Genomic DNA, 23430 nt, shown 5'->3' with positions numbered 1-23430 from the left:
CACAGCATCTGTTTGTGTTAGGGAATCCATTACAAGGTTCCCGGACATTTCCCATTCCCACATTCCTGGGAATGAAACTGCTGGAATTCCTGGCTGAACGGATATATAGCGTGTAAAAGTCGATCAAGAAATAACAGAGTTCTAGTTGAAAATAATTAAGGTGGTGCCATTGCTGCAGCTTGCACTTCATCAGACAACAGCTTTGAACAGCAACTTGAAATTGCAATGCGTCAGTCTGTTGCATTCACATTATCTGTGCCAAGAAACTTGCCATCACAGAATGATGACAAGAAACTGGATGCATCAGTAAAAGCCGAAATGGCGGAGTTTCAGAGCAACGGCAAGCGTGGGCGTTGTTTAGAACAAGTGTATCAGTATCTGATGACTGTGCCGCCTACTTCAGTGGAGGCACAGCATGCTTTCTCAGCGGCTGGCGTACTCTGCATGAAGGTGCGCTCTCGCCTGGATGACCACACACTCAACATGTTGTGCTTTCTATGCTCTTATTAGCACAACTAACTAGATACATGTACTTCTATGACAGCATGAACTGCTTGGAGTTAAGGTTAGTCTTTTATTGGTGTCAACATATTGCAGTAGTTTTACAAAAAATAAGTGTCGCTCGCTGTAAAACCGTTCACATGTGAGATGCCCGTGCACTGTGTCATTCCCGTGAATGGGTAAACCCGTCCTAAAATGGATTCCCTAGCTTGTGTGAAGAGAGAGACAAAAAAAACCCAAAAAGCACACTTTTAAAAACATGTAGCCACCGCTGGTCAAATGACAGTTTGTTGACATTCAAAGTAAAAAATAGTGAATAAACTAGAATAGTGGCATTTTGATGAAAATATTATTGTACAGTTAAAATGTGTTTAATGAACTAAACAGAAAAAAAAAAGTCTAAATGTGGCATTTGCGAGTTTTTAAACCGAACTGCTCGGCTCTTCAGTCCGGTTGAGCTGCGTCAAGTCTGGTCAAGAATGGTCAGCAGATGCCACGGTAAATTCTTTGACTCTTTAAACATTGTGCAATACTCCACAGCCATGGGCTCTTCTAAGCAACACACAATGGGGAAAAAATGAAAGGATACACGTGTTTATTATGGACATTACGGCTTCACTGATTACGGACTGGGGTGGCACGGTGGCGCAGTGGTATGGAGGCCAGGGTTTGTGTCCCGGGTCCTCCCTGCGTGTTTTTCTCCCACAAGGGTTTGTTTGTTTCCTGCCTTGCACCCTGTGCTAGCTGGGATAGACTCCCAACAAAATCAACCCCCCAACCCCGACCCTGTTCAGGTCTAACAGGTTTGAAAATTGACCCGACTGGTTACGGACTTTCTGCTATTTGATACCCCAGAGCTGCCCGAGTCTAACAAATTTTAGTATGTGGACACCTTTGTGCTCAGACAAAGTTGAGATGGTGGGACGATGTGGGTTCAGCTCCATGCTCCCATCTTCTATTAGGGAGCCCTTGAACCCAACACCGTCGGTAATGTCACAGATGAGCTAGACAGTGAGGCAATAACATTAGAGCAAGGGGATGATGTAAAAAGTGCAAAGTGCTTTTTATTTACAATAATTCAAAACAATGAGTCCAAATGAATAAGTACAGTGCATTCAAAGTTCAATAAATAAATAATCCAATATAAAACGAATGTTATTGTGGAGGTTAAAAATCACAGAAAAACACAATCCTTTAAAACGAGGTTAAAACACAATACAGGAAGCAGTCTTCTAAAAAACCCAATGTCAGGCCCGGTGCTTCTTCTAAACGAGCGTCTTCTCCCGTTAGGGCCCTGCAGCAGGCGAGACGCACGCTCTCTCTCTCTGCAGCTGACCTTCTTTCGCCTACTTCTGCTGTCAGGCTTGCCTCATCGATCCTTGGCTCCGGTCGGCTCCTCCAGACAGCGACTTGGGATTCCCCAACGACCAAGGCTCCCACGCTGAGGACACCACGTCCCAAGTCCCGACTCCCGCGGCCTTAAGCAGAGAGTCACCCGCCTCACGGTCACTTCTGCCCTTCGTAAAAACAAACTCTGCGGGAGCGACCACCTCTACTACTTCCCCGGGTGTCGGCCAAACACCCAGGCTGCCTGCACTCACTCGCTCGCACACTCTTCTGCACCAGCTGAATCTCTCTCCATTGCTTCCTGCAACCTCCGTTTCCTTTCTTTCCTTTACTTTTTTCCTCTCCCCAACCGTCTCGGGCTTTCTATCTACAGTGCATCCAGAAAGTATTCACAGCGCTTCATCACTTTTTCCACATTTTGTTATGTTACAGCCTTATTCCAAAATGGATTCATTTTTTTCCTCAGAATTCTACACACAACACCCCATAATGACAACGTGAATAAAGTTTACTTGAGGTTTTTGCAAATGTATTAAAAATAAAAAAAATTGGGAAAGCACATGTACATAAGTCATGTGAGTGATTATACGATAGGTATGCCACCCAGACATTGACCCCCTGACAGAACACCCACCAATTTAGAATCGCCAGTGCCAGTCTTTGGACAATGGGAGCACATGGAGAATGTGCAAACTCCACGCTGGGAACACCTGTCACTTGAACCCTGAAATCCTTGTTGCAAGGTGGCAGCACTATCACTGCACCACCGTGCCAACCACTCTAGAATCATCAAAAGGTGGGCACTGTGGTGCCCTCTAGTTGTAGTTAACCTTCTACAGTGTGCCTTGATGGGATATTTCTGAACTACTCCAGGAAACAATAAAAGAAATTGAAGTGCTTGGCGTTGCTCACTCCTGGCACTGTGGTGGTCCTGCTTCATTACGCTCACATTCTTTTTCTTTTTTTCTTCTTTGATCAGGTAAAACGGGTCGTTATATCCTTAAGGAGAAGTTCAAGGAGTTTGAACGAAGCATCAGTCCAGAGGAGAAGCTGATGGAGTCCCTCAACAAATACGGGCAGCAGGCCAACGAGGTGCACCTCATCCTTAACTACAACGGGCCATCAGCCAGAGAGAAGCCTGAAGCCCACATACTTCGTGGTCAGTCAGGTCCTGATAACAGGCTGCACAGACAAAGCCTGCCACCACAGGCAAGGACGAAGATTGGGACGGACTCCATAAAAGACTCCAAAAAGCCCAAGAGGAAGTCCCTCACTTTTGCAGAGGAAGCCAAGGAGTGGATTGAATCCTTCAGCAAAGCGAAGTTCAACTGCGTGAAGGTAAAGTCTAAGGAGGTCGGAAAGAGAAATTCTACTCTTGTCAGTCAGCTTTTGGGGGAAATGGTCCATGCATCCCATCAGCCTGAAGACTTGGACCTCAAGGATGTTAAGGAAGAAGAGGATCCATCATTATCATCTTGTTCCAAAGATGTTGTGGAGGAACTACACCAACTGCTGAGATGTCAGAAAGCCCAGATGGAAGAACTGCAGACCATGCTGGCTGCCACTGAAGAAGAACTAAAAGTTCTCGAGGAGCAAGAAGAACTCGAGGCAGAAATTTGTCGGCTCCAGCATCTTGTGGACAACCAGTCCCCTGAAGTGGAGGAACTGGAATACTGGGAGAATGAGCTGCGAGCTGAGGAGGTTCACGAGAAGGACCTGCAACAAACTTTCTTGGAAATGAAATGGAAGGTGCAAGAGTGCAAACTTGAGCTAGAAGAATACCGACATCGGATTCAGGGGCTGAACCCGCGTAACAGGTCACGGGGAGACTCTGGAGACAATCCCCAGGAGAAAATGGTCCACCCGATGGGCAAGGGCCAAGACAGAGACAGCTGGGTAAGTACAATGGACCTTGCCCGAGTACCAGCGCAAGAAACCGGTAAGAAAATGCAGGTCCTGGAGACAAGTTGTGGGACCGAGTCCTTGGACCGACCTGCTGAGTCCCCCTTCACCAAGGCCTTCCGCTACAGCGATACCAGCTTTACAGTTGGGCCTCTAAAAGAGTGGGAGAAACTCTGGTCTAAGGCCACAAGCTCCCTGGAGACTTCCCATCGGGGCAGCACCATCGTCTGACTGACAGACGTGCAGAGTGAAGGTCTGAACTGTCCAACATACAGGAAGCACTTGGGTTGTGTAAAGACATGAAATTTCGGACTGCCATGTCCTTCGTGAGGTGGAATCCTTAAAACAATTCAAGGTGGCCTTAACATGTCAGCACATTACACACTGAGTGTGCCCAAACGCTCTCCAAGGGTGCTGGTGAACTATTAAAAAGAAGATGGTGTTGTTGCTGTTCATTAGTCCCCACATTCTGGACTAGATGGTAGACATAGGTGGGATCTTCTCCTTATTACTACCCTGATCTGCCTGGACTAGATGGTAGACATAGGTGGGATCTTCTCCTTATTACTACCCTGATCGGCCTGGACTAGATGGTAGACATAGGTGGGATCTTCTCCTTATTACTACCCTGATCGGCCTGGACTAGATGGTAGACATAGGTGGGATCTTCTCCTTATTACTACCCTGATCTGCCTACTCACTTGTGTCTCTGATCTTTGGGGAAGCAACATGTTCTGAGCGTCGTCCTTCTCAAAGCATTCATTTACAAAGCAGTTCTTGAAACTTGACTTTATTTAGTTCAAACTTTTTGTTCCATAAATTCACAACAAGCAAAGTAAAGGAGGGTTTCTGAAATGTTCTCTCTTTGTACCCCTTGCTGACAAAAGACAAACGGTAGATGCAAACAGTGCCAGCAGATATAGGGGATGTTCCTGAATAATAATAAAAAACAAAAAACAAAGAAAATGCGTCTTTTCAATCATTTATTCAACAAAAATATCAATAGATATTGTCCAAGCCAAGGACTCACAAAATGGTTTGGGGCAGCCACCCATAGATTGTTCCTGGCTGCACACTGATGTGAGTCCAAAACAGAACTGATTTGGGGTGGAAGAGAAGGCGGAAATGACGCAATTGAGGTCATCCGTTTAAAGGCAGAATTTGTCGTAACTGGTCTGCAGAGAAGTGAAAGAAAGGCTCGGGTCAGCGCACATCGCCCCCCCCTCACCCCCCGTCTGGCGTGGTATTACTTTCATTCAAGCCCTTTAGCTGCCTCCCATGCACACGTGTGTGACAATGTAATAAGCCTGATTTAAAGCGTGATATAAAAACGTCACATAAAATTATTGCACTTTTAGGCTTAGAATTTTATTTATTTTTATATATATATATATTAATCACTTCGTTTGTGGACGCCATTGTTATATCGTCTTTACGAATTATTTTGTGCGCCACGTGTTGCCCTCTCCCACCCTTCCTCTCTGGACTACAGCGCTGAGCTGTCCGCCGCCAGGCGCGTTCTGACAGAGAAGTTTTATTTATTCGTCCACGTGACTGTCACGGAATCTGCCACATTGTAACTTTTTTTAGTTGCCAGTACTTGATAGAAGAAGAGATGAGGAAAGCAGCTTTGGGTCTACTTTTTAACTGCACCAAGCTGTAAACAATGTGAAGACGAGACCGCCTTCAGCTGCGAGGGGTCTGAGAGCAAAGTGGACGCTGGGAGGCGCGGAATGTCGGGCTGCTCCGCCGAGTCGAGAACTTTGCAGTTCTGGGCAGTGTCCTCTCTTCTCGCACTGTTTGTGACACTTCAAGTCCCCTGTCGGCTCCTGGGAGACTGGAAATCTTTGCGAATGAGTGTAATCGGCGCCATCAAAGCAGGACTCTGTTTGTAAATTGCCCTGCACTACTACTTACTGTCCCTTAAGGTGAGTTCGGGTCACTAAAACCCCGCAACATTCAAGGTTGCTTTTGTGATTATTTTAACAAGTAAATCACAGGCATGTAGTGCAAAGTTGTCAGGAAAAATTTGGACGATCACATAGAAAATGTAATTTCTATACCACAGCGGTTGTGTAGCTCCTTTCACAAGGGATCTACTACTTACCTGTTGTGTTATAGCGCCTTTAAAATGTAATTTACCCAAAACCACTCCAGTAGTGCTCAATGTATCTTTACTTCATATTTTACTGTTTAATAACTTATAGACTACATTTTATTTTTTTTCCCCTTGCACTCAGTGAGTGAAGCCACTGGGTAATCAACTAGTAATATATTTTATTTATTTATATAATATATATATATATATATATATATATATATATATATATATATAATGACTGAAAATAGTTTTACTGTCAAATAATGCAAAGAGTACGTGACATGTGTTTTTCGCCCCAATTCTGGGCTCATCAGGCGTACACACTCACTGCACCCCCCTCTCGGGGAATCGAACCTCGGACGTCAGCACCAGAGGCAAAGCCTCTAACATTGTGCCACGGTGTGTGTGTATTATATATATATATATATACACACACACACACACACACACACACACACACACACACAGTGGGTACGGAAAGTATTCAGATCCACTTCAACTTTTCACTCTTTGTTATATTGCAGCCATTTGCTAAAATCAGTTAAATTAATTTTTTTCCTCATTAATGTACACACAGCACCCCATATTGACAGACAAAAAAAAGAATTTTTGAAATTGTTGCAGATTTATTAAAAAAGAAAAACTGAAATATCACATGGTCCTAAGTATTCAGACCCTTTGCTCCGTATTTAGTAGAAGCACCCTTTTGAGCTAATACAGCCATGAGTCTTCTTGGGAAAGATGCAACAAGTTTTTCACACCTGGATTTGGGGATCCTCTGCCATTCCTCCTTGCAGATCCTCTCCAGTTCTGTCAGGTTGGATGGTAAACGTTGGTGGACAGCCATTTTTAGGTCTCTCCAGAGATGCTCAATTGGGTTTCAGTCAGGGCTCTGGCTGGGCCATTCAAGAACAGTCACAGAGTTGTTGTGAAGCCACTCCTTCGTTATTTTAGCTGTGTGCTTAGGGTCATTATCTTGTTGGAAGGTAAACCTTCGGCCCAGTCTAAGGTCCTTAGCACTCTGGAGAAGGTTTTTGTCCAGGATATCCCTGTACTTGGCCGCATTCATCTTTCCCTCGATTGCAACCAGTCGTCCTGTCCCTGCAGCTGAAAAACACCCCCACAGCATGATGCTGCCACCACCATGCTTCACTGTGGGGACTGTATTGGACAAGTGATGAGCAGTGCCTGGTTGTCTCCACACATACCGCTTAGAATTAAGGCCAAAAAGTTCTATCTTGGTCTCATCAGACCAGAGAATCTTATTTCTCACCATCTCAGAGTCCTTCAGGTGTCTTTTAGCAAACTCCATGCGGGCTGTCATGTGTCTTGCACGGAGGAGAGGCTTCCGACAGGCCACTCTGCCATAAAGCCCTGACTGGTGGAGGGCTGCAGTGATGGTTGACTTTCTACAACTTTCTCCCATCTCCTGACTGCATCTCTGGAGCTCAGCCAAAGTGATCTTTGGGTTCTTCTTTACTTCTCTCACCAAGGCTCTTCTCCCCCGGTAGCTCAGCTTGGCCGGACGGCCAGCTCTAGGAAGGGTTCTGGTCGTCCCAAACGTCTTCCATTTAAGGATTATGGAGGCCACTGTGCTCTTGGGAACCTTAAGTGCAGCAGAAATTTTTTTGTAACCTTGGCCAGATCTGTGCCTTGCCACATTTCTGTCTCTGAGCTCTTCAGGCAGTTCCTTTGACCTCATGATTCTCATTTGCTCTGACATGCATTGTGAGCTGTAAGGTCTTATATAGACAGGTGTGTGGCTTTCCTAATCAAGTCCAATCAGTATAATCAAACACAGCTGGACTCAAATGAAGGTGATCTCAAGGATGATCAGAAGAAATGGAAAGCACCGGAGTTAAATATATGAGTGTCACAGCAAAGGGTCTGAATACTTAGGACCATGTGATATTTCAGTTTTTCTTTTTTAATAAATCTGCAACAATTTCAAAAATTCTTTTTTTGTCTGTCAATATGGGGTGCTGTGTGTACATTAATGAGGAAAAAAATTAATTTAAATGATTTTAGCAAATGGCTGCAATAGATAGATAGATATAGATAGATAGATATAACAAAGAGTGAAAAATTGAAGGGGGTCTGAATACTTTCCGTACCCACTGTATATAAAAAGAGATGTACATTCAAGAACTATTAACAGTTAATCAAAGTAATAATATATTGAACGATTAATATAAAAGTAAAGTTGAATAAATCAAGACTCTGCAGCTGCATGAATAAAAGGTAAAGTACCACTTTTAGCCCAAAAGTTAATAGAAATCTACATTTTGTACCTGATACTTGTATGCAAAATTGGGTTGACCTAGGTGAAAGCGTACTCAAGTTATCGTGTTTACACACACAGGCATAATTCCAAAAACTGTATTTTCGGCCTCGGTGAGGTCTAAAACATTGAGGTTCATCAAAATCGAATTTTTGGAAGATTACAATACTTTCCCTATAGTTTGTATACAGGGAAAATAAAAAGGAATGGAATCTGGAGATGGATTATAGTTTTAACAAACGTCGACATCGGGAAGATAACACTCAAGTAAACAAGCCTGGGACATGAAACCAAAATCATAATTCAGAGAAGTTAGCAAAGAAGTGGAAAAGTAAATCAGTCAAAACACAGGATGAAAGTGATTGTCAATTAACAGAAAAATCTAAAACACTAATGAGAACACTAGTCTTTTCTTTGTTATATCCACACTCTTGAGTTCATGATACTGACCTTTATATGTCTGACTGGGTGATGCCATGCGCTGCACGCGTCTGGTTGACCATACCCAGTAATGCTGTGGTCACTGCTATCTTGCCTGTCAGAGCCGAACCTATAAAACATGCATCTGGAGACAACCTTGAGAGAATTTGCCTTAACTGTGGGTGGGAGCAATTAAGACAACTCACTGAGTGTTAACATTTCTAAACCAATCCAATGCCTCGTGAAGGCGGAGCTCAGAGTAGGGGCGGGGATTTAAACAGTGAAAAGTGCATTTAACATTGACCGACAGCAAAACTGTGTTTATGATGGAGAAAACCTTCTACGGCTGAAAAGAAAAAAAAATCTAAAAATGACCCCCAATGAACGTTGGTGTGTCATGTGTGCCGAGGAGACTTTACAGTGTTAAAAGTAAACAGAACCAAATCAAAGGAAAAAGCTTTCTGTAAAACCAGACTATACTTTAGTATTCAAAGGCATCACTGGACTGGCAGTGTGTTATCTGCTGTTCAGTTACGAGACAGTAGCAGTCATTTTGAGGTTGAAAGAAATGGAATATCTGTATGGGTGGCGAATAAAAAAAATGAAATTTTAAAATGCGCAGTTGGAACGTCACAACCAGTAAAAAGGAGGCGAAAAGAACTGCCGCTAAGCGAGTTGGAGTCCTTGGTACCTCCAAAGCAGTACACACACCCAATAACACTGTCATGACTCCAGCAGAACCACAAATGAGGCTGCAAAGTGCCCAGCATCCCACTGCACACTAAAGTTAACAAGACAGTCTAACCGGAAACTCCAAACAAGCCCTACCTGAGTATGGCCGCAGTACGTCAACATGTAATGAATGATGCAACAAAATGACAGCAAGATACATAAATTAATAAATCAACTTCAGGTAATAATTGAACTGATGGCAGCTTTTTCTACTTTCTATTACATCTTTGCTCAGTTCCTTTTTTGCTCGCGTACATGATGAGAAATGAGACACTGCCACCTCAAATGTTTAAAGTGCACGGTATTTAGAAAGAAGCCCCGTGGGTGAACACTTCAGTGGGAGACAGACAATATGGATGTTAACCTCTTTAGCAAGTTCTTGTTCAAGAATCTGGTCTGGCCCCTCACGACTATGTATATGCTAGGAGATGGGGGGGAAAAAAAAATGAGTTTATAAGACAAATACTCCAAGTGAACACTCTTAAGAGTTCAGAGCTACGGGAGTGCGACAATTCAGATGAAAACAAAGTTACCTGAACTCAGATTTGCAACCTAATGCCAACTTTTCCTCTTACATCGATATCGCAATATGCAACTTCTTTTCATGGAGTTATGTCAGATTTGTCAAAGGAAGTAACGTATCTAGTTGCTGAACCATGTGTCAATGTAAACAACTTTGTCTAATGAATGCCAACTTTCCAGCACAACTGTGCTTGCCCTTTTATGTGACAGCCAATAGGCATGCTGCCTCAGAGCTGGCACTGTAACAAAGGGTTACCAACTGGGACGAGTGTAAATCCCCGTCTCGGCCCCCCCCCCCCCCCCCCCCATTCTTCTGCTGTTTCAGTACATAAAACACGAGACATTAGATGGATGAGCCTCTCTTTGGTTTCCAAATTTCAAAACACCCGCATTCTTTATGTCGCTGCACTGCATTCATTGTTGTCAGCTCTCCCAGACACTGTGCCTGCTCCTATGACCACAAAGTTAAAATTAAGTGTGTGATTATATCGGAGCAACTTGTTGGCCATGTCACATTATTCAACTGGCCTACCGGGAGTACACCACCGAGCTCCTGTGACTCGCTAAGATAATGTAAATGAAGGCACCTTATAATAGGCTTTAGTCAGCTGTATAAAATATATAATCTGGTCAGCCAGAAATGCCAATATTATGGTCAAAATGCATTAGGAGAAAAGTGACACACATGTAATACGTATAATCTGGTCTTTATTTTCATGAAAAACAAAATACAGTTTGCTTTTTTTTGGCAGACCAAGTAACAAAATCAACTGCAATGAATGCTATGAACTGCAAAACTGAAGTTCTCAAAATTCCAGTAGCACGTGAATACAGCACAATAGTGAGCAACAGCGACACCCATATCACACACACGGCGTCACGGCAAAACTTTTAACACTATTAAGAATGTGTTTAAATAAAAGAACCACAATAATGAGCTTCTGTTTTGAAGAGCTGCCTTTCCCCCCTCATTCATTGGTCAAGTGCCCTGTCTTCAATTAAAAAAAAAATTTTGTTTATTGCATTTCCTGTTTATGATGCATTTTTTTCCAGAAGTTTCTATTTGACAATATTTTAGCAAACGGTGTGTTGTGATAAGCGGTTCGTGGCATAAGGAAAATTTTCAATAATCATGCCCGTGTGTGCAGGTTTGGAATCGGGTGTGGGTGTGCATGAAAGCGCTTCGCTCTAGGGACAATTGGGGTGCCTGGCTAATTGCGAATACACGTGCAAAATCATTACCACCTCAAAAGGGAGCAGCGCAGTTGAGCAGGCGATATAAGAAGCATGCAAAGCTGAAGAAAAAGAGGAGGGAGGTTAAACTATGGGGTGAGAGAGAAACACAATAGGAGACACCAGGGTATGGAAAAGAGGAAGAAGGCAGCTGGGAGGACAGCCCCTCGGTGAAGCATGAGGTCAACGCTTGGGGCTGCAGGGGGTCACTCCCACAGCGTGTTTAATGGGAGTGTGGAGTGATACAAAGCTCACTCCCATGTAAGCCCCTCGAAGGCAGCAAGAGATAGCGGAGCAAAGGGATTTTCGCCGCAGCACTGCCAGGGAGCCATGGACAGCAGACACCTGAGCCTGAAAAAGAAAGTTGGCTCTGTCTGCCGGTTGGGCATCTCCTCTGATGCAAAATCCTGTGCGGGGTCAGCAGAGGAGATGTCAGTTTTAGAAGAGGCACCAAGGTCATGAATTTTTAAACAGACTGTCCTGCTTAGTGATTTTAACCTTTAATGGACTCTTTAGTTATGGGATTTTTACCTCAAACAGCACTTGCTTTTATGGATTACTTATTTGGAAGTTGGCACTCTGCACTTACTGAATAAAATTTGTTTCTTGCATTGATTTTAATAAAAGCACGGTTTCACTTTTGCACCTACCCCTTTTGTCTGGATGTATAACCCCTCATTTGCCCGGCTCAACTTATTTTTATATGATTACAACAATCAGGGTTCAAGAGGCTCCCAACACAACAGGGAGCCAGCCCAGACCATCATATGTGTGTTTTGCATCATGTGAGCAATTGACTACATAACTGACATGTGGGTTGTTCACCACAATTTACAAGTGCCCCTACCAAACCATAATCCAGGGATGGTTCCAGTCTTGTGCCTTATGTTGCAGAGAGTCTTTAGACCCTCATAAGCAGTTTAAATTGCGACAACACTAACAAGTCCACCAACCATTTCTATCCATAAACATAGCATTATGGAATTAGCTCTGTTGTAGATGAGAGTACATGTTAAAGACAAGACAATGAATGACATTCTCAGAGTTTTAGAAAAGTGAAAAACAAATACAGAACATCACTTTCTCAAAATTTTCGTAAAACTTTATTTCTATTTGGTTTCATTCAAGACCATTAACAAAGTTACACAGGAGAAAGCTTTGCGTTTCTGCAAGAACTGAGCCATCCCCCCACCCCCCCAACAAACCAAACAGATACCCACAGATATGTGGGTGTGTGCAACAGAAATCCTAAAACAGCCTCTACACCACAGTATTGAAATCTTGAACTTTACCTATCTTTGTGTTTAATTTTACTTTTGTAGCAAATTTTTTGTGATGTCAGAATTTTTAGGAGAGAAAAAAAAATTGAAAGCACACGTTACATACATATATATATAGCTCAACCCATTTGTTATCGTTCAGATGCAAACTTGCATTTTTAAAAAGTTCTATAGAATAGCAGTCCTAAAGAGTTTGTTCTTTTTTTATTTTTAATTTTGGGTGCCGGCTTAAAAAGGAACAAAGATCTTCAGGCACATTTGTTTCGACTCATTAATATGGTTTCAGGAATGAGAAGAGGAAAAAGGAAAGCAAGAAAGAAAAAGAAAAAAGATATATAAAAAAATTCTTGAAAAAGTACATCAGGGCACAGCCTCATCGGCACATGTAATACAGCAATGTACAGAATAAAGACAGAAATCGATGCCACCTTGCCACACCACCCTGCTAATATTCCAACCAAGAAGCAGCTTTTATTAGAGGTAATATACAAATTAAAAAATAAAGTGGCAATACTGAATGAAAATAAAAGCATACTTCTAAAATCCAAGCAAGTATAAGACAGAAGCGATGTCAGAATATGGGATAATGCATTAAAAGTGGGGAGACGGAGAGAGGAAGTGTGAATTCAGTAACTCAAACAAACCCAATGCATCAACTAGGACTTCAAAAAAATGTGTACCTTGAGTTGAATGGATGCCTGCATGTGACATAAAGGGGAGGGAAGGGGGAGGGGGGTTACCCCCCCACACACACACACGCACGCACGTAACTCACTTGTCTCTTACACTCAGAAGGAAGGCAGAAAGTAGAGATCAAGTCCCCATTGAACAGTGGTATAACTGCTACGTTAGAGAATTTATCACACATAGTTGCAAGTGTTTCAGATCTTAAGGGTTAAAACAAAACCTTTATTCATATTCCTGCTGCTTACACTTCAGAAAATTATTTCCTGAAAATAACCATTTGGGCCACTTGACAACTACCTGGACTCTTCGCTTCCAAGCCCCTCAATTCTTTTTAGAAAAACAGGACTTGTTTAATTGCATGGGTAGGTGGCACATATGTTGCTAAGCAGCAACTGATTTTGACAACTGCACTGACAGACCGTTTCATCATCATTCTTTAAATCCTGGTTGAGAATAATTAAGCTATGGGAGATAATTAAAAGAAAAAAAAAAAAAAATTCAGTCGATGACACCAGCTTGACGTATTTTTCTCTCACTGCCGAAGCCCTGAAAAAGAGAAAGAACAAATTACTTTAAAGTAAAAGAAAGATACAAAACAAACAAGAGTGTTAAGTTTTATAGTGTGCTCCCACTAGTGGTTTTAATGCAATTTCTTTATGTGTAAACAAATTTCCATATTTTATAAAGAAAAAAAAAATCTTGTTTCTAATACTTCCTTCGGGATTTCAAATTAAAAAAAAGGCAGACATTTGAGGGCTTCTCTTGAGGAAATTTAACATAGCTGTATGTTTTAGAATCTCCTGCTCAGTTGAAGAGTATCTACGTATTCCTCAAAATTAATTATGATTATATGCACATATGCCATCACAGGAAATTACATACCAACCTCAAAGTACACATCCAACGCTCAAATTCAACTGATCCCCCAGATTAAACACATGAAGAAAATAAAGAGAATATAAAATGGTGGGGCTGATGTCAAAACAAAAATCACAGTATCATCCCATGCATATCCCTCCCTCTTGCTCTAGCATAAACACACTTCACTGACCATTAGAAAGAAAACATTTGAAGTAAGGGGTTGAAGGGAGCTAACCTTGTGATAACTCGAAGTCATACCGGACTAAAAAATGTAAATGTGAAAAAGCTTCTATACAAATAATTACAATACAGAGTAGTGAAACACACAAAGCAGTTATGAAGAAGCAAATTGGAATACAGATCAAATAAGAAATAAAAGGTGTTTAAGCTACAGCTATTAGAATTAAAGAGTGTAAGAAAAAAAAACCTTATGCTTTAAACCAAAGCAGAGGTAGTAGCAAAGTAACCATAGCACCTACAGAACAGTTAAAGAAGGGCGACGTTGATCAAATCATACAACAAATACTGGAGAGTCATTGAGGGCTAGTGAAGCCATAGCTGGGGGTGGGGTGGGGGCGATAAAAACAAAAACAGCAGAACTAAAAAGGGCTACAGAAAAAATATAAACAGAAACAAATACATTACTACTTTGGAAAAAATGACTAATCTAAATGTCAAAAGACAGGAATGCAGGAAACACAGTTCTAATTTAAGGTTGGAATTCTGCTCAAATTATATGCAGCAATGCTGCAGTGGAATGAAGCCACAAATGCTTCTGTAAACCTCAAGGTCATTAAAAATAAAAATGTGTTTCCTGAAGTTAGGCAAAATGATTAAACACTTTGGGTCTGTGTGTGGATATTTTGGAGATGATTCCACAAATGCTTTATGTCTGAGGTCAAGAAAATACCTCGCCTGAAAGAATGGAATTTAGAGGCACTCATCATTGGAGACCATGCTTCTTTGCATTCCAGTTTACATATTTTGTAAACCCCGGAGTTCATATCACACTTCCTGATCTTAAAATCTTCTCTAAACTTGCTTCATTATGTGCAGATGTTCGAAAGGCAACATCATGTAGCACAATTTTGCCAACGTTACAGGTTATGGAGAAACTTAAGTGGAGTTATGGAGAAACAAGTGATATAATTGCATACGTAATTATACTAGTTAGATGTCCTTGCTCCAAGACAGCCAAAAGTATATTTAAAACTAGGGGGCTTCGCCCCCTGCTCACTTCGCTCGCCAACCCCCATATTTGGTTTTCCGGATACACACTTTTAAGATTGTTTTTTCTTTGAATTGTTGCTATTTCAATAGTTTCACTTTTATTTTAGAACTTCTGTAAAAACAATATTTGTAATCTTGTGAGTCCCAATATGCTGAATCTTTTTTTAATGAGGTCAGGATAGGTTTCTCTGTTTGGAATTTCAGCACAGACAAAACGATCTACATCATCAGCATTTAATAATTTTTTTTTTTTTTTACAAAGTAACAAAGAAGGTAGAGTTCTGCATTGGACTCCTGTCTGTAAAGTCGTGCTATTTTCCTCTCACAGTTCCAAAAGTACATGGGTTTACCAAGGTGATACCCCAGCTTTTGTCTAGGTTTTTGTACAAGGGCTAGACAGAATGTTTTTGACTCCTGTGGTAAATTTAAGTTTTTAAATAAGCAGACAGATAAATAATATATATACATTAACAAAGTAACCAATAAATGCATGTGCGGTAAACTCCATCTTTGAAATTCTCAAGATTCTTTATTTGTCACATGCATAGTTATACAGGACAACACGCAGTGAAATGCATCCCGATCCGCTTATCAAAAAACTGTGCAAAGTTAGAAGAATATCAGTTAGATTAACAAAAAGTAATAGATTAAAAGATAACAGTATAGTACAACATAATCAATAAGTAAAATTATGTGAATTAAGTAGAATTAAGTGTTACGGTGCAATAGTGTAGTAATTATTGTGCAAAACCAAAGTTAGACTGGTGCATAGTTAAATGAGGCAGTTTGTTTGCGCTACTGCGATCTTTATTTTTATATTTTCTAATTTTCCTACTTTCATATCCTTTAACTTTCTCCACATGTGTATAGCGCCAACGTTTTTTTATTTTTTGTTTTTGAGCCTTTCTAATTTCCCTGGTTTCATAGTCTCTAACCTGCTCTGCATGTGTTTAGCGCCAACATTTGTAAACATCTCTATGAAGTTCTACTTTGTCATTTTACTCACTGTCATTTATTTAAGAGCCAGATTGGACGCGCTTTTTTTTTTTTCAATTCCACTTGTTCCAGGCTGATAATTACTTTCCTTATTTTCTGAATTTGCACCTCGATTATTCTTTTTTGCTTTTTTTTCTGTCCAACGCATTTGAGTCTCTTTTCTCAGCGCTTTTCTTTCTTCTTCGTTTAATTGTTGATGTTTCATTTCTACCGCATTGACCTTGTACACTTTATATGCACTGAGCCCTGGAGCTGTGTGTGCTGCATGACTGCCTTTACACTACTGATTTTTTTTTTTTGATACTGCTTGTAAGTAGGGTGTGTCTTGCAAGACTCTCGTTCTATGTTCCCGTGAGACGCACCGTGGCAGGTCTCTTTCGTCTCGCGGGTCTTTAAATTATCTTCCGAGAAAAATCACGTATCGTAGACTATCAGGACAGGGGACAGGATTTCTTTTTATAATAGGGAGATAAACAAGTGTCCTCACATTTTTCTCAAATGGCACTGTCCTATGTTCTTTCGCCATGGTTTTAGTTCCACTAATATCAAATCGTTTTTTCATTTTGTTTACCTTGTTAAAGGAAATTTTCATTCAGAATAGGGTGAAGCAGACGTGTGATGCCATGGTTCATTCAGATTAGACAAAATGTCTTTGAAAGTGAGGAAACTTTCCATTTTTAACCAGCTTGGGCTGAACCCCACATCAACTTTATAACTTACCAAGGTATCACTGCTGGAAGTTAACAGGTCTTAATGCATGTAGGAATGCCTTAAAAATGGAGGACTGCACCATGAAAACAGAACTCAACACTTGGTCTGATAGGTTGCAAATGTAATTTTATGTAAATAAATGTAAACTATAACATATTTAAGTACATGTGAGGTATATGAACACACAATAGAAGAGTCTTAACTTGAAACCATTTATGAGAAGGACTCATCACTGTCCACAGTTACACAGTGTATAGAATGAATTATGACGACTAACGGGATGTTAGTTTATACTGCACCATACAAGGTGTGATCAAGTAATACGGTGAATGTTTTTTAAAAAAACATTTATTGCAATAAAAGATTTACAATTACTAGACACTCTCAAAATATTCTCCTCTACTTCGAATGTACTTATCCCAGTGCTCCTGTCACTTTGTGAAGCAGTTCTGAAAGTTTTCTTTCGAGTGTGTCTTTAGTTGGGCTGTCATGGCTGCCTGGATGTCCTAAATAGATTGAAACTGTTTGCCTTTCATGGTCATTTTCAATTTAGGGAACAGCCAGAAGTCGCATGGTGCCAGATCCGGTGAATAAGGTGGATGCGGACACAGCGTAATGTTTTTATTCAACAAAAATTGTCGTAAGCGAAGGGATGTGTGACAAGGAGCGTTGTCATGATGAAGAATGAAACCGTTTCAACATTTTCCTCGGTTATTGATGTTGAAGGACGTCCTGATCTTTCCTCGTCTTCAACCGAGTCAGACCCATTACGAAATCGATCAAACCACTTGTAAACAGTCTATTGTTGGTGCAGTGTCACCATAAACTGATTTTAACATCTGATGGATTTCCTGAGCTTTTTGCAATTTGAAACAAAATTTCATGTTAATGCATTGCACGATATCCATTATTAACGATAAACTTGAAAAACACACTTGAACTCAACAGTGGCTCACCAATGACTGATAATATCAAACAAGTTGAAACTTGTCACAAACTCGGCTCTAGGATGGACCTGTCAGAACCTGCATTGAATTGCTTTGTGTTGCTCTTGGATGGTGCTCTACATCAACATTCACCGTACTTTTTGATCACACCTCGTATGTGGAGTTAAAGTCATAGGAGATTATGCTTAAAATATGTAATGTGTTTATGGGACCTCCTTGAGTAATGTGTGCAATTTTGATCTTGATATAACAGACATAATAGCCCTAAAGATTTCCACCAAGAAGGAACTAGAGATTGACAGAAGAAATGTAGGAGTATGAGTGACAAAAAAAAAAAAAAAAAAAAAAAAAAAAAAAAATTAAAAACCACACTTAAGTATACTAAAAAGTAAAAAAAAAGTCATACAGTGATCCCTCGCTATATCGCGCTTCGCTCCATCGCGGATTTTATATGTAAGCATATTTAAATATATATCGCGGATTTTTTGCTGGTTCGCGGATTTCTGCGGACAATGGGTCTTTTAATTTCTGGTACATGCTTCCTCAGTTGGTTTGCCCAGTTGATTTCATACAAGGGACGCTATTGGCAGATGGCTGAGAAGCTACCCAGCTTACTTTTCTCTCTCTCTCTCTCTCTTGCGCTGACTTTCTCTGATCCTGACGTAGGGGGATTGAGCAGGGGGGCTGTTCGCACACCTAGACGATACAGACGCTCGTCTAAAAATGCTGAAAGATTATCTTCACGTTGCTCTCTTTTGTGCAGCTGCTTCCTGAAACGACATGCTGCACGGTGCTTCGCATACTTAAAAGTTCGAAGGGCACGTATTGATTTTTGATTGAAAAACAAACTCTGTCTCTCTCTCTCTCTGCTCCTGACGGAGGGGGTGTGAGCTGCCGCCTTCAACAGCTTTGTACCGGCGGTGCTTTGCATACTTAAAAGCCAAACAGCCCTATTGATTTGCTTGCTTTCCTCTCTGTTTCTGACCGTCTGTGCTCCTGACGCGCACTCCTTTGAAGAGGAAGATATGTTTGCATTCTTTTAATTGTGAGACAGAACTGTCATCTCTGTCTTGTCATGGAGCACAGTTTAAACTTTTGAAAAAGAGACAAATGTTTGTTTGCAGTGTTTGAATAACATTCCTGTCTCTCTACAACCTCCTGTGTTTCTGCACAAATCTGTGACCCAAGCATGACAATATAAAAATAACCATATAAACATATGGTTTTCTACTTCGCGGATTTTCTTATTTCGCGGGTGGCTCTGGAACACAACCCCCGCGATGGCGGAGGGATTACTGTACATCCCTCTCCAAATAAAAGGTGGCCGCTTTTGCTAAGATTTTAAGAAATGTTTTTTGAATGTTGATTGATGAAAAGCAGCCATCTTTTATTTTATGAGTGATGTATGAGAGACTTTTTTTTTTTTTTTTTTTTTTTTTACTTTTTTGTACACTTAAGCGTGGTTTTTAAAAAGCATTTTTTGATATATATATTTTCAACTTTTTAGTCTTGTTTTGTTTTAGTATAATTTTGTAATCAATATTTTAACACTTCCTTTAATATTTCTATCCGTTACTAGCACCATCTATTGGTGAAATCTTGAACCATTCTTCATATTGATTCATGTATTGTCATCGGAAGTGAGTAACTGTGCAAAATTTCAAGTTATTTAGACAACAGGAAGTGGGTTAAATATTGATTAAAAAGATTTGTTCCAGACAACAGGTGAAGTTAATATAAGCATGGTAAAAAGCAGTTTAACCCTTTCAGTTTAGCAAATGGAGATTTAGGGATGACACTATTGTCCCCTTTATGAAAGGGAGAGAAAATAAAAGGTTTTCAAAGAACCTGCACTTTGTTTCCTTACATTTTTGCCCACCATTGCCACATTAAATTTTACTGTGGTTTCAAATGTATTAGCTACACGTGTACCAGCTGTCATGCCTGTTTTTGTAACTTGCTGATGGACAATATTATTAATATTATGACTTGGCTAACATTTTTCTCAAATGTGACTTACATCATCTGAGATACAATTGGAAACATTTGTTTTTCCATTTGGAGCACTGGCAGGTAACATTACCTGCTCATGGTCATACAGTATCAGTAGTAGGATTTGAATCCACAACCTGCAAGGTCTTAACCACTACACCACACTGTTGGCACAAATATTCCAGTGCTGCTGTATACTACCGACTTTGTACTTTTACTGTTTTATAGATTTTTTTTTTTTTTGAGAAATAAATGTAACACTAAGGAGGTTAATAAGCAAAACCAAGCCAACGGATACTTGCCAACAACTGAGAGGAAAAAAAAATGCACATTATAAAAATATATTTTGAACTCTATGACAAATACAGATGCTCAAAGACTGGGCCTCATTTTTAAAAGAGGAACATATAGAATTATGGTTTTGCCATAAGAACTTTGGAGCCACACCAAGAGAAGGTGTCCAAGATTTGCAAACACCTTTAAATACAAGTTCCCGAGGTAACAAAAATTGATGCTACAAACGAGTCTTCATTGTTACTTTTGAGAATGAACTGAATTAAGGTGGATGATTCAAAATGGAAAGTTGGTTATTTCTCTCTTCTGCCATTTCAGTAATACTTTTGTAAGCATGACAGACATTGTGCTGATGCGCAGCTAAGTCAAGACACTGTACAAGTGAATGTGTTACTTCTATACCGTGATTTTCTAGTGAATGTGTTTAATGGAGTTCAATCTAATATTAATTTATCAGTAATTAGAACATCTAATATATACTCCCATGCGTATGTTGGATATGGGATAACAACGTTGAAAAAAGTTTAATCGTCATTAGTTTCAGCAGAGGCAGCAGGCCACACACAACATTCTGATGTTTCTTTGTAAGTAGAGCATGATGAGATATTTTGCTATACCTGACCAAGCCATTTCAATAATAATTAAAAACATGACAGATTTTCAGATGTACCCATCTAAATCGGTTCCATTTTTGTACTTTATATTGAGACATGTAAAAGCCACCAAAGAAAAACAAGTTCTCAAAAACGTTTAAAAAAATTTTCAAAATCAATTAATATTAACATAAATAAATCACTTTTCTGCACCTTGGAGTTGTCTGGTCCTCGAGGCTGACGAAGAATGACTAGACGAGGGGCACTGGAGTCATCAAGGGTAATGCTCTTTAATCTGCTCACCAGTCGATCAGGTCGGGGTGTTGCTACAGGTTTGGGACCCTCACTGAAAACAGAAGACAAATGGTTTGGAGGATTTTTTGTTAAATATAAAAACAAACAACGTACACCTCAATTTAGCAAGCCCCATTATAAACCATCAAAACAGCAACTGAAAACCAGTTTTAACAATTAACATTGCATGAGAAAAACTTTTTTAAAAAGGCAAATTTAGATGGAACAAAAACATAGAAGAGGTCTGGCATCACCAGTCACTCATCAGTGATTTCAACCCCCAGCATGTGTACCCGTGGATTTCTTCCCTGCCTGGTTGTTACAATATTGGTACTTTGCAAAAAATACAAAGTTACCTATTTGCTTAGGTATCGTTTTTGTTATTGGCTCTGAATTGCGAAAGAATGTAACTGTATTAAAGTCAAAAATTTTAAAGTCGATCCAGCACTTATATAAATATACACTATATGGGCAAGGGTTTCAGGACACCTGACTATCACACCTATATGAGCTGGTTGGAAATCCCAAAAGTAACCATGGGCATTAATATGGAGTCTTCAATCACCCTAGAAAGGCTTGTGTCTGTGGGAATTTGTGCCAATTCAGCCAAAAGAACACTTGTGAGATAAGGTACTGATCTTGGAGAGAGGACCTGGCTCATAATTCATTCCAGAGGTGTTCAGAATGGCGGAGGTCAGGGCTCCAGGCAGGTCACTCAATTTCCTCCACTAGACACGTAAAAACCATGTCTTTATGGACCTGCCTTAGTGCACAGGGGCACGGTCATGCCAGAAGAGAAAAAAAGCCTTCCCCAAACTATTGTGACAAAGTTGGAAATTCACAAATATCCAAATTTTTGTATGCTATAGCATTAAATACCCTCAACACCCTTCACTGGAATTAGGGGAACGGTCAAAGCCCAAACTTGGAAAACAACCACAGAAAATTACTCCTCTGCTAACCAACAAGCTATAGACAATTTGCATTCTGGAAGGATGCATTCTACTGGAAATCTGCCAAACCCAGATTGGTTCATCAGACCAAAGTGGGATTTCATGTCTCCAGAGAACACGTTTCCACTGGTCCAGAGTCCAATGGCAGCATGCTCGACAGATCTCCTGCTAAAGCATGGTGTGGCACATACTGTAGCGATCTAACGATTGCATGCAACTGCACAACTATGGAAATCCATTTCATGAAGCTCTTGACACACAGTTCTCGTACGGACGTTGCTTCTGGAGGCAGTTTAGAACTCTATTGCGAGTGATTTAACACAGGATATGCGATTTTCACATGCTATGCGCTTCAGCAACGGTCCCAGTCTCCAGTTTACATGGTCTACTACTCCGTGGCTAAGCTATTATGGCTCCAAGATACTTCCAATTCACAATTACAGCACTTAAAGTTGGCTAGGCAAGATAAGCAGAGCACATATTTTATGTACCAACTTGCAGCAAAGGAGGTATCATAGGACCGTGCCACGTTTAAAAGTCACTGAGCTCTTCTGTATGACTCATTCTACTGCCACTACACCTGCTTATGACTCATTTGACTGCCATGGAGACTGTAAGGCTATGTGCTTGCTAACAATGGATAACAGCTGAAACACCTGAATTCAATCATATGGAAGAATGTGCACATATTTTTGGTCATATAGTGCATTAAATGGGTGACTGAAATAAAAAAAAAATGCACTCACCACAAAAACATGGACATCTCTTAAAATTTACTCTAAGCATAATTATTAATGCAATTGGTTCCTGGAAAATCTGCCTTGATCCTAGACCAAGTACTGGTGTGTTAAATAGGCATAAAGCTTACATTACATTGAGGTGGCATGTAGCTCATTTGTACTGAACTCTTACTGATCTTCAATAAACAGCACTCTGCAGGCAGCAAGGTAGTTCCACATAGTTTTTAAAAAAAAAAAAAATTGTTATTCTAGGCTACTTAGAAACACTTGAGCGAGATATAAAGTATACGGGTAGATCATTGGTATAAAGACTACACTCTCCTTGAATGCAAAAATGAACTATGCATGCTTTACTAAGCATGCTCAGAAGGCATTTGCAATTTTGGAGTATTATTTTTTGAGTCAAAAATAAAGCTGTGTGTGTGACCTGAGTGATCTGTTGTGAGGAGCTATTCAAACATTCTCCATTTTTTCCAATCTGCTCCTGCAAATATTGCATTTATTGAAAACCGCTTAGTCAATGTACTAGTCACTGTGAAATCATCAGCCTTATATGCAAATATGTCCAGTCAGGCCTTTAAGGGTCCACAGTAGTGATAAGACATTTTCCTGTAGGAGTCTTTGGATTTATAAAAATTGTAAGCACTATGGATGGGAATTCTCTCCATGTATATCCAATTTGAGCAACTACTGATTTTCAGCAAATCATGCATACACTCATCAGCCACAACGTTAAAACCAATCACAGGTGAAGTGAAACACCAATTACTCATTACAATGTCACCTCACAAAGGGTGGGATATATTAAACAAC

General features: G+C 40.4%; 2 protein-coding genes across 7 annotated transcripts in view; one reads left to right on the top strand and one right to left on the bottom strand.

Annotated features, from left to right (window-relative positions):
* Positions 1-4688, top strand: part of LOC114647796 (ras association domain-containing protein 8-like) — a 44236-nt gene extending 39548 nt beyond the window's left edge. For 2 of the 3 annotated variants that reach the window (XR_007934378.1, XR_007934377.1), the window contains exons 3-4: positions 2828-4241; positions 4410-4688. Coding sequence is in view for 1 of the 3 variants with exons in the window: in XM_051924454.1 (XP_051780414.1) it covers positions 2828-3981 (1154 nt within the window). In the remaining 2 variants the exon portion in view is untranslated. Of the gene's footprint in view, positions 1-2827; positions 4350-4409 lie in introns of those variants that run through there. The other variant, XM_051924454.1, reaches the window with a different exon arrangement.
* Positions 4689-12119: 7431 nt separating this feature from the next.
* Positions 12120-23430, bottom strand: part of csde1 (cold shock domain containing E1, RNA-binding) — an 83496-nt gene continuing 72185 nt past the window's right edge. For all 4 annotated transcript variants that reach the window (XM_051924411.1, XM_028796434.2, XM_028796436.2 and 1 more), the window contains 2 exons: positions 20844-20976; positions 12120-13552 (listed from right to left, as the gene is read on the bottom strand). In XM_051924411.1, the coding sequence (XP_051780371.1) occupies positions 13505-13552; positions 20844-20976 (181 nt within the window). In that variant the 3' untranslated portion in view covers positions 12120-13504. The remainder of the gene's footprint in view (positions 13553-20843; positions 20977-23430) is intronic.

This window comes from Erpetoichthys calabaricus, chromosome 3 (assembly GCF_900747795.2).
Source record: "Erpetoichthys calabaricus chromosome 3, fErpCal1.3, whole genome shotgun sequence".
Lineage (NCBI taxonomy): Eukaryota > Metazoa > Chordata > Cladistia > Polypteriformes > Polypteridae > Erpetoichthys > Erpetoichthys calabaricus.
Note: the sequence above shows the minus strand (reverse complement) of the source record. Positions and strands in the feature narration are given on the sequence as shown.